Below are 17,287 nucleotides of genomic sequence, written 5' to 3'. Positions count from 1 at the left end.
TACAGTCTTTGAGGAACTTGGGGAACTTGTGGGGTGACAGAAGCATTGCTTGTTCTGAGGCATGTTAATCTTGCCAAGACCCTGAATTGTACTCTACAAAGATTTCGAAAACTGAACTTACAGGCTGGGTTGCAGCTCCACTGAACACTGCCTAACATGTTCAAGGTCCTGAGATCAATCCCCAGCACTGAAAAAAAAACCCAAATATCTGAACCCTCTAAACAAAGGTCTTTCCTCCCATATAGTTTAGGTCAGTCCCCAAATCTTGCTAAAAATGAGATGTTTCAAAAACCAGAAACCCTGTGTCCATGAAGCTGCTTATTCCTGCTCCTAAGATGATAGCTCACCTGCCTGGCCACAAAGCCCCCATCCTCCATGTCCTTGCGCAGCCCAGCCTTCAAGGAGGAAACTGCAGGAAGGCACAACTGAGGGCAAAGTGCAGTCTCTAAGAAGGACATAGCCTAGAGCCAAGGGGCTCCCCTTGTAGTCTGGGTGAGACATCTTTTTACTCAGATGAATGTTTGAGGCTCCCTCACAGCAAAATGGGCATCAGTCTGTCATGAAACATCAGAGCCCAGAAAGCCATTAACCACCCACCCCCATCAGCTGTACTCAGGGTGCAGGTTCTTGGAAGCATTTGCTGTTTGCACAAAGGAAGGAAGGACAGGGAGCTTCACTGAGCTGTCTCGTGGGCTGGCATTGTCTGGAGGCAGCCAGTTCCCACCAGGACATGAGGCGTGCAAGCCAGGCTGTTCCTGTAAGGGGGCCGGGAACGAGGATGCCCTGGACCAAGGCTTGCACCCCAGAAGGGCCGGTCCTCAGGACAGAGGCCTTGGAGCCAACCTGTGTGTGGTCCTGAGAGCAGCTTGTTTATTAAATATGCACAGGTGTGTGGCAGGTGCTATGCCAAGTGTCCTTCATGGGTACTCCTCACAACAACCCCATGAGGTAGGTGGTGGCACCCCATCTTACAGATAGGGAAAATGAGGCTCCAAGTAATCCTGTAATGTGTCCATAGCCATTCGTACACACAGCTGCCTCCACATCCTCACTTGGGGGCAGGAAGGACCTGCCCCCCTCCCGCAAAGATCTTATTAATGATGGGGCTTTTCCTTATGGCCCATCTGCAAGTGTCAGGCTCTGGCCAAGCTTTGGCTGTCAGTGAGATTTGAGGGTCACCTCCACAGGAAAATGGTCACTGATGGCAAGAGCCTGGAAGAAGAGGGAATGGAGCCTCAGCGATTCTACAAGGCTGAGTGTTCTTCCTGCCCCCACCTAGAAAGGGGCCAGGGTGCAGGGAGTCTGCAATGCCTCCAGTGAGAGAGAGGAGGCCTGAACAGGCACAAGGTCCCTTCCCGGTGGGGACTGAAGCTCTGGACATCCTTAGCTGTAAGCACGCTCGCTGCCTGGGGATCGGGTGTGAGCTGTCAGCAGGGAAGCCACAGTAATCCATTAGCTCCTGCTTACCTGCCTGGCCTAGCGTGGTCCAGGCCCCCAGAACTGGGTGCTGCTGCACAAGCCGCACTCACCTGGGCCTGGTCCAGGCCGAATTCCTCCTGAAAGTTGTGCACAGTGGCCGACTGGGGCTTCAGACTCTTGCGCAGGCGGGCGCCACACACCACAATGCGGTCGTAGGCACAGTCCGAGTTCCCCACCGTGGTGTCAGCGCTGTCGGGGATGAGCCACTTGAAGACTTCACTGCTGCGCAGGCGGATGGCCGACCAGTCCTGCGCCCGCACGTAGTTGCAATCGGCGTTGAAGTCGCCCAGGAATAGCATGTCCTGAGGGCGCCAAGGAGCACGTCTGAGCCATTCTCACTCACTGCCCAGACCCTCAGCGCTCTTGTGGGACCCCGGGGTGGGGGGCTTACATCGGTGCCCCACTTGTCGATCACGTCCAGGTACACATCGTAGAGAGCATCGATCTCAGCCACCGCCTGGTGAGGCGCGGCGTGCAGTGGGATCAGCACCAGCTCCTTAGCGGCTGTGGGAGCAGGGGCGGTGTGAGGGGCGGGGCGAGCTGGGGGGGCGGGGCGAGCTGGGGAAGGGCGGGGCCAGCCTCACCTGAGTGGGGGACCGAAAACTTGACCACGAAGGGCTCCCGACTGAAGGCGTCCTCAGGGTCTGGATACTGATATGTGTCCACGACCGACACAGAGTCTTTCCTGGGAACAGAAGACAAGTGGTCTGCTGAGCCCATCCTCTCAGCCCGACGCATCCCCCTCCCTGCAGCTGACCCCTCACCTATAGACAAACAGGTACATTTCCTTATACTGGTCCCGACCGAGCGGCTTGCTGCTCACGAAGCTGTACTCGTGCTCGGAAACGCTGTGGAGAGATGCGCCAGGCTCTGGTTCAAGGCTCCGAGCCAGTGACTGCAGTCAAGGGTCGCCGCCGGGCCCTGCCTGCCGCACCTGTTAATTTGCTCCATGAGCGCGAGTACCGCGCTCAGGTCCGGGTCGCGCACCTCCTGCACCAGCGTGATGTCGTAGCCAGACAGGATCTGTGGGAGGAACCGCCTGCTGTGTTGAACCCTGCGAGGCCGAGGCCGAGGCCGGCTCGCCCGGGGAGCCCAGCTGCAGCCCCGCCCCCGCCCGGCTCACCTGTGCTATGATGCTGCCGCAGGATGGGTCCAACGCTTTGTTGTCAGCAAAGCTCTGGATGTTGAAGGCTCCAATGCGTAGCGCCGCAACCCCTGCGGCCCCCAGCGCCCAGAGCGCCGCCAACAGGGCCCGGGGCCCGCCCATGGCAGACACGACAGCCTGGGGGGCACAGGTGCAACCCGCGAGTAAACACGCCCTCACCATAGTCGTGTCTCATCCTGGCTGTGCCGACAATCTGGTGCTGCCCTACCCCAAAACGCATGCTACCCCTGAATTTTCCAGGTCCCCTCCCCCCAGGGTAGTGTTCTGGGCTCTCAGCCCATGACTGTGTCCCACTAAAAGAGGAACCAAGGCTCAAATGGAGGGCATCCCATTGCCATCCAGCCCTTGCTCAACCCAGCCCCAAGACTTACCTAGGATGTGGACAAGGTGGTATCAGAGGTTCAGGGGTCCTAGGCCAGTACAGATCCAGGATCCAGGCTTGGGCCCACAGCAGCTCTGGTGCCAACGCACCCACAGGTATTTGAGGCCCTGGTTCAGGAAGGGGTTGGGCTATGCTCCGTCCCCTCCCATCCAGTGGATGCTCTCACTTAGAGACCCAGGAGGGCAGGGCAGCGGACCTGCCCTGAACCAGCTGTAGTGCCCTAGGCCTATCCCAGAACCATGGCAGAAGCTCCTGGTAGTCCCCAAGAACAACCTCAGGACTGTAGAGGGGCAGCCACACCCATGGTCTGGGTCTTGTCCTTGTCTCCACCTCCCCAGAAACTAGGTCACCCAGAATCTGCCTCCTTGAGCAGCATCTCTCAGGGAAACAGGCAGACTAATGGGAAAATACTAGCCCAGTCCTGACCAGCCTCCTCCTGCTGCTTCTGACACCTGTCCTTGCAACTGGACAAAAAACTAAGGCTGTTCAACCTGACCTAAGGCTCCTGGGGTCTCTCAACCTCAGTCCCTACACCCATGACAGTCCCAGGTTAGGAGACTGAAAAGTACCATCCCCATCCCCACCCCCGGCAGACCTGGGGAGACTGGGGTCACAGCTCCAGCTGGATAAAGGAGCAGCAAGAGGCTGCCTGTCAACATGCCAGAGGCACCCACGCACTACTGAGGCGCCGCCAGGGCTGGCTGAGGCCCTGGGCTGGTGGCCAGATGTGTGAGTAGGTGGTGGCCTAGACAGGCAGATGCTTCCAGAGGATACCTGTGAAGGCAGTGGCGTCAGCCCCAGAGGCTGCCACTGCCCCAACATCACAAGCTGCAGCTTTTTATGTTTTATTGTAAAGCAACAAAAAACTTTTATGTATTCACACTTCATCTCCTTTGGACGCCTGAAATTCTCAGCTGTCTTCTCTGCAGGCCAGGCAGCAGTGGGCAGGCACTCAAGGCTCCTCTCCCCTGCCCCTGTCCCAGCACAGCTGAGACCCTGCAGGCCCCTATACTACACGATGACTGTCTGTACCTCGAGCTGGCCCTCCGGTGAGGCAATGACCAGCTCGCCTCCATGCTCAAGGATCTCAATGTCCTCTGATGATACCATTGTCACAGTGGCCTGTTCAGTGCCATTTGCACCTGTTCGAGTTGCCAGCACTGTGCCTTCACTGATGGCTGAGGCCAGCGTCATAGCCACCTGCTCTGTCAGGCTCTCAGGGGTGGCGATGGTGATGGTATCAGCAGCAGCTGCCTCTGGGCCCAGTGCGGCCTCCTGGTCCATGGTGACGTTTTGCACAATGATCTGGTGCCCAGCGCTGGCCTGATGCACAATCTGCTGTACCACCTTCATGATGTGACTGTCCACCTGCAGGGACCGCAGCTCAGCTTGAGTCTGCTCGGCAGCAGACAACCCTCCGGTCCCTCACCCAGCCCCTCACCTCTGTCTGGGTGCCTTCAATGATCTCTGTGGCTTCACTGGTCTCTGCATCGTCTGCAGTGGCCTGAGCAGATAGTCACCGGTCAGCCTAGGCTGGCCTGGTCCTGTTCCCCCCACTAGTCTCACACCCACCTCAATGATGTACTCCTGGGTGTCGGCTACCACGGACGAGAACTCCACCAGCACAGTATGGGGGTCCTCTGCGAGCACAGTGGCAGCAGCTGAGGGGCTCTCTTCAGACACGAGCAACTCCTCCACCTCCAGCAGGCAGCCCCCTGCCGGCAGTGTAGCTCAGTCAGAACCAGACAAATGCCAACTCACTACCCCTCCCACTACCTGCAACCCAGACCTTTGGTGCGCAGGTGCCGGTTGAGTGTGCCATGCTCGGCAAAGCCTCGACCGCATTTGTAGCACTTGAAGGGTTTCTCGCCTGTGTGGTGCCGCACATGTCGCACCAGTGAGCCCTTCTCCCGGAAACCTCGATTGCAGAACTGGCACACGTGTGGCTTCTCCTCCAGATGTGTCCGAAAGTGCACCTGCTGGGCATTCTGTGGAGACCCAGTCCGTGCCAGTCTGGCCTCAGTGACAAGACTGCAGCTCCTCCCACCCACCTCTAGGTCTGAGCGAGGGGTCAAGATTGAGCAGAATGAAGGAAAGGAGGGAGGGTGGAGCAGAGAACAAGAGGCACAGCTGACCCTTGAGCTGGAGAGCAGAGGGTAGAGTCAAGTACTCAGGGTTCCAGAGGCAGAGGCTCACCTTGGTCTTGTAGCGCTTGCCACACTGAGGACAAGGGAAGGGCCGCTCATCTGAGTGGACGCGCCGGTGACCACGCACATGGGCAATTGTCTTATAAAGCTTCCCACAGTCTCCACAGCGAAAGCGGCGCTCATGCACGTGTACCTCCTGGTGCTTCTTGAGCAGATAAGCTTTGGGGAAAGCCTTGCCGCACTGTGTACAGGGGAACGGCCTTGGCCCTAGAGCCATGTGCCATGTCAGGCCAGGCCCACCACCCACAGCCACCCACTGCCTGCAGAGGCCACCCTGGCCACTTACAGATCTCCCCACTGCCCATGGATCTACCCACCCTCCCACCACCCACCTGCATGGCCTCTCTTGTGGGCCTCCAGGGTGGCTGCTGTTGGGAATGTCTCACTGCATTGAGGGCATGGGTGGATCCTGGGCACAACTGAGGCCTCACTGGCCACCTGCTAGGGGAACACAGGCAGGCTTCCAGCACCCACTGCAGGCTGTGTCCTGGCGGTACCAAATACAAGACTCCATCCCTACTCCCAACCCCCACTTAGGCTCCCTCATGGCCCCAGGGAAAGCAGTAAACAGACCAGTGGACAAAGTCACCGTAGAAAGCAATGCATAGAGCCTAGGAAGGGTGGCAGCACAGGCCAGTGTGGTAACCAAGTACAGGGATCCAGCCCCTGGAAGGAGCATGCCAGCAACACAGACACCTACTGTCTCCATCTGTTCCACCTCCAGCAACGGCAGTTCTGGGGGTCCGTCTCCCAGGGGCTGGGGACTAGACCCACAGGGTGGGGCTGACTCCAGGGCACCCTCCTCCCCAGTAACCCTCTCAAGGACAATGCCAGAGTTCTGCATGGCCTGGTGCAGCAGGTTCTCTCGGCTGCCCTCACTGCAACAGGGAAGCTCCTCAGGGACTGGGGGCTGCAGGAGAGGTGAAGGATGCTCAGATGTTGGTCAGGCAGCACAGTACAGAATGCCCACCCTCACCTACCCCACAGGGCAGACTCAGGCCAGGCTCAGGGGACAGAGGTCTTTGCTCTCACACTTGGAGGCTGGCTGCCTTTGTTCTCACTGGGGGAAGCCTAGCCTGCCCTGGATCCAAGCTCACTTTTGCCTTACTCCTCCCTGCCTTCTCCTATTCCCTGCACCCACACTGAGCTCCCAGGTCAGGCCCAAGTCTGTCCTGGTCCTGCAGGAGCCAAGGCTTAAACACAGCCTAGCACTAAGCAGACAAAGCAGCCCCTACCTCTGGAGCCAGGGCTTTCATGCCCAAGGGTAGCTCCTGCATCTGGACATGGACTTCGTGAATGACAGTGCCCTTGGCATCTGTCACTAGATGAATCACGGGTGATGTCTCCATGGGCTCTCCTGTCACTGACGATGTGACTGTCCCCACAGCAGAGGTGCCTGACCCTTTAAGGCAAAGCTGAGTGAGTCCCTGAAGAACCCTCCACGGTGGCACCTGGGAGCAGCAGTCCCAGTGCAAGGAGTCCAAGTGCATCCCCACCATGCTGACCTGCAGGCAAGTCCTCTTTGCCCACCACCACGTCCTTGCTCATGCTGAAGCGTAGTTTTTCCGTGCATGGAGTGAGAGACTTGAGGTGCCGGGTCAGTGCACCTGACTCCCGGAAGCTCTTGCCACACTTGGCACACTTATATGGGCGCTCATCTGTGAAGAGAACAGGGTCAGCTCCCCCAGAGTTGGGGGGATAGGGGAAGGGAAACAAGCAACACACAATGGACTGTGATGAGGAGAAAGCAAGCACAGAGCCCCTGCCTCTTGAACCAGGAGCTGGGGACACAAGGCCAGGAGTGGAGCACCCCCAGGACCAGTTGACAAGGTGGCTCCAGACCTCAGGCCTCATGCCGCTCACCTGTGTGCCGCCGATGGTGCCGAATGAGTGAGCCCTTGGTCCGAAAGGAAGCCCCACAGAGCTTGCACTCATGGTCCTTGCGGCTGCTGTGGGTGACCATGTGGGCCTTGAGGATGCTGCCCTGCAGGGGAGGGGCAGCAAGACTCAGGGCACCTCCCTGGGCAGGAGTAGGCAGGGGACCTAGTGAGCCCTTGGCCTCAGGGACTCACCGTCTTGAAGGTCTTGTGACACAGCATGCACACATAGCGGCCTTCCTTATTCACCAGCAGCTTGACCTGTGCTTGCTCACCCTCCTCAGCAAGCCCAAGCCCCTGGTCAGGGCTGCGGGGAGCCTCTGCCATCTCACTCTCCCCTGGCTCCGCTTCAGCAGCCACAATGACCTCTTTGATGTGTCCACTATCTGGGAAAAGGAAGGTCAACATAAGCCTCAGGTTGCACCACAAGCCCTGGCCTAAAGGTTCCCTCAGAGGGAGACCACTGAGTGCCATAAACTATCCAGACCCCCCAACAAACCTATGTTCCTAGGACATAGGACCTGCTGCTATAGGCTCAGACCCAGATCAACCTGAACTGAGAAAAATCTACAGAGACCATGAGAGGCAGCCAGGAAACCACTCAGACTGAGTTCAGCCTGACAGAGTGGAGACACTCACTCCAACTCCATGGAGCTACCAGGGCTCCCACAATGTGCCCAGTGTGGAGAGCTGCCATGAGCACAGATACCTCATCTTCTGAGCCAAGAGGATGCATGAGTCCTGGTGACAGGGTGGAGGCACAAAGACTGCAAAACAGAGACCGAGGAGATGCCTCTGGGAGTCGCCCACTAGCTGAGCTGTCAAGGGGTGGGTAAGCAAGCCCAGCCAGAGCCCTGTCTCAGAACAGGTTGAGGAGGCCAAGCCTGGCTGCTCCCTAGACACCTGGGATGGTCTGAGGAAAGGAAGTTGGGCTTTTGCACTTGTCACAGAGTGTGAGGAAATCTGACAACATGTAAAGCTCCGATATAAACAGGCTTTGCATTTTCTGCTCATAAAAGTGACAAGTGGGAACTAGCTGTGAAGCCACTTCTTAGAAACCATCTTCATCCGGCTGGCATCTTGTTTTGACAAGCCATTCTCTCAGAACAGAATAAAAGCACTGTGACTCAGAAACAATTAAGGGTATCTGTTGTCTCTGTCCTGGCTGGCATGTACAAGGGTCTTTTCAGAGAAGAGAGGCCCAAAAGGTGAAGGCACAACTGCACCAGCCCAAGAAAACTTTGAGGTTGTGTCCAGGGCAGAGGCATAAGGGCCTGGAGAGGGTACCCAGTCATGCCACAGAACCCAATGATCAAGTTCTGCCCCCAAGAGAACCAAGCCGGGCATAGCCCACTTCCTCACTGCTCTTTCTTCACCCAAGGACAACAGCAATACTGGTGACCCTTGGCTCCAGCTCACCCAGGATGCCTGCATAGTGGGAAAATCTCAAGGGTTCAGGAGCGGCAGAGGGACTCCTGGAGTTCAATGAGGGGGTGCCCTGTTTAGTAAAGATTTGGAACAAAAGAGGTTGGAAGTAGGATGGAAAGGGAGTTGGCTGGCCAAAGGCTCAAAGACTGGACATGTGCAGGAACCTAGGGAACTTGTTTTTTCAAATGAAAGTTCCCATCTCAGAAACCAAATTGCACCAGGGCTGGAGCACAGCCACACCCCCAAACAACATTCCTAAGCCTGAGTGGCAACAGGTGAGTGTCTCTGTGGCAGGATCATCAGGAAAAGCAGTAGAGACTGGGACAGGTGTCCCAGTCACCTCCCCTGGGAAGGCAACCTGCCCAAAGGCTCCTTTCCCAAGCCTAAGGGTGCCCTCCCCCACAAATCCTCCATTTTCCTGCCCCAGCTCGTCCCCACAGCTTCCCAAGGCCAAGTTCTATCTGTTGCCCAAACCCATTTCCTATCTAGTTGCCCACTCACCCACTTGCTTCAGACCCTGCCCAACAGGCACTAGAGGTAACAACCATTCGCTTCTCAACTTTCCACCACATTGGGCCCAAAGTGGTTGCCCTCCCCTGGCATTTGCACACCCAGCTGCTCACCCCTGACTTAGAAACAGCCCCCAGTTTCCTCCACCTTCTCAGGCCCAGGATGCCCTCTGAGTGTCCCCCGACACACTCAGCAGCCTCCAATTAATGAGCTTGACACAATCCAGACTTCTTAACACCCCTCCCACTGCACATCAGCGAGGCACTTAAAATGTGAAACATAGCCATCAAAGAGGCTAGGCATCACACGCTCATAAAAGCCTGTCATAAACAAGCTCTGAGAGTGAAGGTCAAGGTTGAACAGCAAGTTAGGGCATCCCGTCCAACTCACACCAACTCTCCAACACCAACTGCTGGGTCAAGTAGGCCTTGCAAGGATATACCAAGTAGGTGTTGCCTGAGGGCAGGAAGCAGGACCCAAGAGGATAGCAGAGAAGTGGGGAAGGTTCTAGGTAGACCAAGGCAGAGATAGTGTGGGAATGCATGCAGAAGAAAAACCAGCTCATTATGGTGTACAAACTGAAGACGTGCCCATGAGCGCCCCAGGGCTATGCAGGTCACTGTTGGCTCAGTGAGGAATGCCCTGGCTCCCTTTCCTGGCAGAGTCTGGTGACCGATGCATCTTCCTCCTGTAGGCCCTTCCCAGAGGAGGCCCTTCATGGCCAGACCTTCCTATATGCAGAGGGTGTGGGTAGCAAAACTGCCCCATCCTCTGGCCCTGACTACAGACAGCATTCAGGTCAGCAATGCCCCGGAACTGAGAGCCACCCATGGACAGTTGGCTTACCAACAAGGTCAGAGGCATGGCTGAGGTCTGCTGCCAAGGAGGCTGTCTCCACCACGATGTGGGCCACAGTGATGGGCTCCTCTGCGCCTGCTGCCGCTGGTACCACCTACCAATGGGGTCAAGAGACACATAGGGTGTATGTGTAGGCTCCAGAATTTCCGGATAACAATCTGGGCTCCCTTGGTGTAACACTGTGGAGGGGTGGACTTGGGAAGCACATCTGGTCCCCATCCTACAATATAGTTGTGGGGCTCTTGTCTTTCCCCACAAGACCACGGCACTAAGCCCAACTCCCAATCTGGCACCAGGGCTGGAAATAAGGTCCATTTACTCTAATGCCTTCAGCCACCAGGACCTGGATGTGAAGCACTGAATACCCACAGGGAGGGACTAGTAACTGGTGTGGAGCTGGACTGGCTACAGAAATGAAGGTACAGCACACACACCCACAGCCCACCCAGAAGGTCAAGAAAAGGACCCTTGGTTGTGGGGCAGTGCCCTTCCTGGAGGACATGAGATGATCCATTTCCAATGTCATCTGGACCACTCCACTGTGGCCTAAAGCCATTCACTTCTCCCTGAGCCTCCCTTCCTGATTCTGTCCAAAGAGGATGAGAGCTTCTGCCCCATAAGGTGCTGCAGAATTTAGTGAGACTGTGTGGGTACAGCCCCAACACATAATAGGGACTTAGCAAAATGGTCCTTTTGTATGACAAGGTGCCAGGACTCTCAGGACCCTGTTTTGTTTGTGGAATTCCCAGGAACTACAAGTAAAGCACAGGAAACATGACAAAATGACAAAAGCTTGGGGCTAGGGGTGACTCAAGTGGCACAGCATCAGCCTAGCAAGTGTGAGGCCCTGAATCCAAACCCTAGTACCACCAAAAAAAAGCTACCATGATACCCCTAGCTAAATGAGACCCTCAACTCCAAGAAAGCAGGGACCCCGGTCCTCTAACTATGCAAGCTGCTGTGAAGGTTAGGTCATCTAGGAAGCCCCAGAACACTGTCAGGCTCCTAGTGGCACAACCAGACCCTCCTTCATTTACAGCCACATGCTTGCCCTCTGTCTGCCTACGTGTCACCAGGAAATAGCTGCCCAAGTCTGTCTTGGCATTCTGCTTCCTCCTCCTCTTCCTCCTGTCAGAGGAGTCCAGGCAGGGGAGTATGTGTGGTAGCAGTGGGGTAGGGGCTCACCTCTTGGCCCAGTAATGCAGTAGGAGTGGTGGGCAGGGCTTCTTGGGGAACTCGCTGGCAAGCCTTCTGAATTTTGTGCTGAACAAAATCCTCCAAGGCAGTGAACTCCGCCTGGCAGCGACCACATCTGTGCACATCATCCTCATCTGCAATAAGCCTACTGTGAGGAGAGCTGGAAGCGGGGGAAACAACCAGGGTCCCAACCAGTTTGCCCTCCAGCCCCAGACGAGAATCAACCAAGGATGGCATCAGAACCAAGTTTCTGCTCCTGCCCTAGACCTCCCAGAAGCTGCTGAGAACACCTTTCAGGGGTTCAGGGCTAGGAACCCCAGGGTGTAGCCCCATCCTCTGGAGGTCTACAAAAGCATAGTTAGGTGACCTTAACTATACACTCAGGTTGCAAGAATCCACTAATGCTGTTACACCCAAAGAACCCACTCCAGTGATGAGGTAAGAGAGGCCCAGAAGGGGTTGGAGGCACAGGGATGCACCCAAGCCAGACTGGGGATAGCAGAAGATTGTGGGGGGCTGGAGATGTAACTCAGTGGTAGAGCACTTGCCTAGCATCCACAAAGCCCTGGGTTCAATCCTCAGCATAAGGTTAAAAAAAAAAAAAACCTAAAACTACTGGGAATTGACTGTGTCCATGAGCATCTCATTGATTACCTCTATGTTGTTTCCTCATTGATAAAGTGGACTGACCCAATGCACAGGGGCTCACTACACTGATGCTCACAAGGCTCTAAGAGGCCAGCCTTTGGAAAACAGAGGAAAAGTGGGGACCCTCACCCCTGACAACTCTTACTGCTTTTTGTGTGTGTGTGGTGCTGTGGATCAAACCTAGGGCCTTGTGCATACTAAACAAACTACCACTGAGCTACAGTCCTAGCCCCTGACCACTCTTCTGACTTGATGCTTCATTGGTCCCCAGCGGGCAGCGCCCCTGTTCAGGTGTAGACACCAAGGATAGTCCAGAGGGACTCCCCATCCCAGGGCCAGTGCACTTGAGCCCCTCATCATGAATGGACATGTCCCAGGAGACAATTCTTGCTCACAGAGCCCCTACTGTGAAAGGCACCTCATTGGGAACAGCACCAAATCTTGCCAGCACCTGGGGAATGGATGACTACTTACATCCTAGATAAATAACTTGAGGCTCAAGGTGACCCAGCTGAACCTGAAAATCTACCCAGATGCACTAGTTCTATAATATGTCTACTAGTTCCAAGCCAGGTGCCGATGGCTCACGCCTGTAATCCTCAAGCTACTCAGGAGGCAGAAATCAGGAGAATCATACTTCAAAGCCAGCCCAGGCAAATATTCATGAGACCCTATCTTGAAAAAACCCAACACAAAAAAGGGCTGGTGGAGTGGCTCAAGGTGTAGGCCCTGAGTTCAAATCTCAGTACTGAAAAAAAAACCACCAATCTACCAGTTCCTACCACTTCACTCAGTCCCACATCAAGATCAAACCCAGGCCCAGTTTCTGAAAGGAGCCAGTCAATGCCTGTTAAATTAATGAGCAATTAAAAGGCTACGACTTACCAGGCACCGGTGGCTCATGTTTGTAATCCTAGCTACCCGGGATGCAGAGATCAGCAGGATCACAGTTCGAAGCCAGCCTGGGCAAATAGTTCTGAGAGACCCTATCTCGAAAAATCCCAACACAAAAAAGGGCTGGTGGAGTTGCTCGAGGTGTAGGCCCTGAGTTCTAACCCAGTACCAAAAAAAAAGGCCAAGACTTGTCCCACAGGCCACCTAACAGAGGGTGGTCCCCTACAGATGGCTCATAGTCACAAACCAACCACTGAGGTGCCTGCCACCCTCTTAACTCTCCCACCCCACTCACTGAGCATCTGAGTCAGAAGCAGGGTATTGCTATTGAAGGAGCCCCTACCCTAGACCACATCCAACCTACTGTTACCCTGAGACAAGACCACAGACAAGCCCACCAGTCTCCAAAGGGACCCCTCTCAAACTGATACTGCTCCTACTCCAACTAGAATAAGAAAGAGGAAAAATATGCAGGCTGGACACTGGTGGTTTGTGCCTGTAATCCTACCTACTCGGGAGGCTGAGATTGGGAGGCCAGCCTGGACAAAGGCTGTAGAGCACCTGCTTTGCAAGCGTGAAGCCCTGAGTTCAAACCCAGTCCCCCCCCCACACACACACACAAAAGACCCTTACTCCAATATCACTACCAACCAACTCCTTTCCTGTAGTGGGTCAAGGTCACAGTAAGACCTAATCCTCTTCAAAAGCTATCAGTGCCCGGCGAATGAACCCTTAGTGTGTCCTCAGTGCCTTAAACTTACACACGCCATGTTAATTCTCACCATCCTCCTATAAAGGCAGCAGAACTCACAAATCAAAGGGGCTGATCTGAGCTACACAGTCCTAGGTTCAATCCAGTCCCTGATACTAACTAGCGGGTAACCCGGGCACTTTCACACCCTAGGACCTCAATTACCCCTCATCCCTACAGCGGGAGTATAATAACAGCATCCACCTAACAGGGTTGGTGTAAGGAAGTAAGAGCTCATGTAACACGCCGCTCCATCTAGTAGGGGAGATGCAAACTCTCCTTCACCGGGCTTTGCTACCTCCGCACGCGGGCCGCCGTACCCGAACGCAGTGCAGCAGACCCGAGGCCCCGCCCCCGCGGCTTCCAGCCCCGCCCCTGCCAGGGCCCCAGTGGTCCGCCAGGTGCGGAGGGAGGGGCAGAGAAGCAAAGAGCCGGAGACGGCCTGAGGCCGGGCTGGCGGCGTTTGCCCGGTTGCACTCCGAAGAGCCCAAGGCTCGGGCACCTTGTGTGCACCTGAGAGGACGCACCGGGGCCTAGCAAGCGTGGGGGGGGGGTCGGCCAGCAGGAAGGCCCGTGAAGGTCCTGAAGGCTAGCGAGTCCCGCGAGGAGCCTAGATGCGGGAGGGTCTGCGCGCCCGCAGCTCCGGCCCTCCGGGCTGTGTCAACCCAGGCTGAGCCGCCCCCACCCCGGCCGCGCCCGGCTTCTCTGGCCCGGTTACCTTCCTCACCGAAGGGCGCCGGGAGGCCGAGGAAACCGCCAGGGGCCAAAGCAGCCGCCGCGACCCCACCCTCGCCTGCTTCACGCCCGGCTTCGGCCCGGGCTTCTGCCGTATGAGCGGCCGTCACCCGCACTGCCATCGCGCCCTCCATGTCGCAACGCGCCGCAGGAAGATGGCGGATTTACGACCGTGTCGTCATAACAACGGGCCGCACCGAAGCCAGCGTGAGGGAACGGCGAGAGGAGGGCGGGGCGGAGTTAGGGTGAGCTTGACGGACAGGCAGTGGGGCAGGGCATGTAGGGGGTGTGGCCTGGTGCTGCAGAGGTGGGGCCCACCTCGCGGAGAGCGGATGCGGTGCGGGGCGGATGGAGGGGCGTGGTTACAATGGGGCAGATTGATAGGTGGAGGGGCGGACTCGGGCGGGCGAAGGCGTGGCTTAACAAGTCGGGGGCGTGTCCAGACCCGAGGAAGCAAAGAGTCGGGTGGGGCTGTGAGCGAGCTAGGCTTGGGGTCTGGGCGCTGCACCCCGCACGTGAGAGTCAGAGAACTGCAGAGGGAGACGGAGACGCATCAGGTGACGCAAAGACTGGCGGCGTTGCTCAAGTGTAGTGTCTGCCTCGAGCGCGAGGCCTTGAGTTCAAACTCCAGTACTGACAAAAAAAAAAAAAAAGAGGGTACCACTGGCTTTAGGGCCCAACTTGGACCAGGGAATGCAGTGTTCGCCGCCCCTCTGGAGTGTTAGAATCTCCCTTGATGGTCACACGCGTGAGGACAGAAGAACCCCAGTCAGGGATAGCTCACGTGCAGCTTTGCAGAACATTTTGTTGTTTTATACAGTTTTTTTGTCTTTACTGGGTTTGAACCCAGAGCCTCACATTTGCTAGACAGGAGCCCTACTAATTGAGCTATGCTGCCAGCAATATATATTTTTTGAAGTTGTGATAAATACACATAAAATATATCATCAGTAACATTTGTTGGAAATGTAGGCCACAACACCATTTAGCACCCATCACGACTATCTCGTTTCAGAAGGTCTTCATCATTCCAAAAGGAAACCTGTACTCTTTAAACAGTCATTTCCCATTGTCACATCCCCCAGGTCTGACAACCACCAGTCTACTTTATGGATTTGCCTATTCTGGACTCATGGTATAAATGGAATCATACAATACCTGACCTTTTGTGTCTGACTTCTTTCACTCTGAATGTTTACAAGGGTTAGCCATGTTCTGCCTCATTTACTTTTTATTTTTATTTATTTTTTTGGAGGTACTAAGGTTTGAACTCAGGGTCTACAAGCTTGCTAGGCAGGCACTTTCCCATTTGAGCCACTCCACCAGCCCTGTTTTTGTGGTGGGTATTTTCAAGATACAGTCTCAAGAACTATCAGCCTGGCTGGCTTCAAACCCAATCCTCCTGATCTCTGCATCCTGAGTAGTTAGGATTGCAGGTGTGAGCCACCAGCACTGGGCTGGTCTTATTTTGTTTTGCGTGTAGCCCAGGCTGGCCTGGAACTCAATCCTCCTTCCTCAGCCTCCCACATGCTGGGATTACAGACATGATCCACCACACCCAACTGATTCATTACTTTTTTTCCTGATTCATTACTTTTTATTACTGAATAATATTACTGAACCAACAAACCCCATTTTATCTTTTCATTCAGCACATCTGAATTTCAGCTTTTTGGCTATTGTGAAAAGTGCTTCTCTGATCATTCTTGTATAAGTTCTTTTTTTTATTATAAGATGTCATTTAATTAGCCCTTTGACACTTTTGTTGGATTAATTCATTTAAGATATCAGTTATCCCATTTCAAAGATGAAAAAAGTGAGGCACAGAACCATCAAGACACTTGCCTGGAGGCGAAGACTTAAGACTCTAGCCCAGATTGGGAACCCAATGGGCTTGGTGTGCTAGCTCATTTCTTTTCTTTAGGCCAGCTGGCTGTGAATGTGAGGGACCAGGGTGATTCAGACCTGATCCCCTCCAGGGAACTCGGAGCACAGACACAGAGCCCAGAAGAGCAGCATGTGCACAGCAGAGTTGGCAGCTCTGCACTTAGCAGGGCACTGAGCAGAGGTCTCCATGCTGCATTGCCCAGGTGGGAGACTGGGGGCCTTTGGTTTGACAATGTTACTAGAACCAGCAATGCTCCAGGGAGGTGGTCTCCACCTGGCCTTTGGGTACCAAGTTGATGATGTCAAAAAAAAAAAAGAATTTTAGGACACAGCAGAGTAGAGACAAGAAAGTTTATTAGTAAAGATGGGTAAAACATAACTCAGGTATGGGTGCAGCACATGTGAAAACAGGTGCCGCAAGTGCCTTAACATCAAGGGTATTAATGGTTAAAAGAAAATGGGATGAAGATTTAGCTCAGATTTACCTTAGGGAAAGTATTCTCCTTTGTTCTGACACATGGTACATTTAGTCATTCATGCTGTTACAGTTTTATTGTTTGGGTCCAAAAACTTACTAAATTTGAGTCTTTATGACATAGATGTTTGAGCATCCCTTTAAACAAAGGATGAGTCCTGCCAGATGCTCCCTTCAGGACAGTTGTCCATCTTTGAGATAAGTTTTTTTCTTTGTCAACACTTTTTGTGCCCAGAGGAGTGATTTTCCCAGGTGGTTTTTCCCAGGATAAGTGTATTTCTTCAAGATAGCCTTGCTTAGTTCCCAGAGAACATTAACTATTTGGGCAAACAGGCAAGGTCAGAGAGAGAGAACTGTCCTTTCTTCTTGTTTTTGTTTTTGTTTTTTTTCTAAATGTTGCAGCTTGTGAAGTTTAAAGCAAAGAAAGCAGTATCTGTGTGCTTTGAATCAAGCTACTCGTTAGTACAAGGCTTATCTGTGAATTCCTGGCTGCTTTTTCCCATGCCTCATTTTCCCTGAACTGTCCTGCCTTAGCAGGTATAAGGAGCAAGTAGGTTCATCAGTATTCATGTTGGAGCTGCCGTCTACATGCTAGTAATGAATTACTTACCACTGCAGGGTTTTAAGCAGAAGAAAGTTTTTCAGAAGGATCCCTTTAGCTGGGCACCAGTGTCTCATGCCTGTAATCCTAGCTACTCGGGAAGCAGAGATCAGGAGGATCAGGGTTCAAAGCTAACCCCAGGCAAATAGTTCCTGGCAAGACCCTATCTCAAAAAACACCCATCACAAAAAAG

The 17,287-nt window shown here is 54.4% G+C and overlaps 2 protein-coding genes across 7 annotated transcripts; both read right to left on the bottom strand.

Annotated features, from left to right (window-relative positions):
- Nucleotides 1-846: 846 nt before the first annotated feature.
- Dnase1l2 (deoxyribonuclease 1 like 2) lies at nucleotides 847-3,721 on the bottom strand. Its single transcript, XM_074059752.1, has 8 exons — nucleotides 3,016-3,721; nucleotides 2,603-2,761; nucleotides 2,414-2,502; nucleotides 2,244-2,327; nucleotides 2,064-2,164; nucleotides 1,871-1,983; nucleotides 1,530-1,781; nucleotides 847-1,212 (listed from the first exon to the last, which is right to left on the bottom strand). Exons 2-8 carry the CDS (start codon nucleotides 2,744-2,746, stop codon nucleotides 1,159-1,161), a joined length of 837 nt encoding a protein of 278 aa, XP_073915853.1. The 5' UTR covers nucleotides 2,747-2,761; nucleotides 3,016-3,721; the 3' UTR covers nucleotides 847-1,158.
- A 137-nt stretch (nucleotides 3,722-3,858) lies between these two features.
- Nucleotides 3,859-14,300, bottom strand: E4f1 (E4F transcription factor 1). 6 transcript variants are annotated; one of them, XM_074059747.1, is made up of 14 exons: nucleotides 14,115-14,299; nucleotides 11,092-11,237; nucleotides 9,895-10,000; nucleotides 7,306-7,496; nucleotides 7,097-7,217; nucleotides 6,739-6,891; nucleotides 6,469-6,635; nucleotides 5,934-6,143; nucleotides 5,566-5,671; nucleotides 5,223-5,440; nucleotides 4,816-5,014; nucleotides 4,599-4,741; nucleotides 4,468-4,530; nucleotides 3,859-4,394 (listed from the first exon to the last, which is right to left on the bottom strand). In XM_074059747.1, the coding sequence occupies exons 1-14, from the start codon at nucleotides 14,263-14,265 to the stop codon at nucleotides 4,038-4,040; spliced, it is 2,331 nt and encodes a 776-aa protein (XP_073915848.1). In that variant the 5' UTR covers nucleotides 14,266-14,299; the 3' UTR covers nucleotides 3,859-4,037. The 6 variants fall into 6 exon arrangements, with proteins under 6 accessions (XP_073915848.1, XP_020024929.1, XP_073915849.1 ...); XM_020169340.2 differs by having other exon boundaries at nucleotides 5,566-5,674; nucleotides 14,115-14,298; XM_074059748.1 differs by having other exon boundaries at nucleotides 5,566-5,674; nucleotides 14,124-14,298.
- Between the last annotated feature and the right edge of the window lie 2,987 nt (nucleotides 14,301-17,287).

The sequence above is a fragment of the Castor canadensis genome, chromosome 17, assembly GCF_047511655.1.
Source record: "Castor canadensis chromosome 17, mCasCan1.hap1v2, whole genome shotgun sequence".
NCBI classification, from domain to species: Eukaryota; Metazoa; Chordata; class Mammalia; order Rodentia; family Castoridae; genus Castor; species Castor canadensis.
Note: the sequence above shows the minus strand (reverse complement) of the source record. Positions and strands in the feature narration are given on the sequence as shown.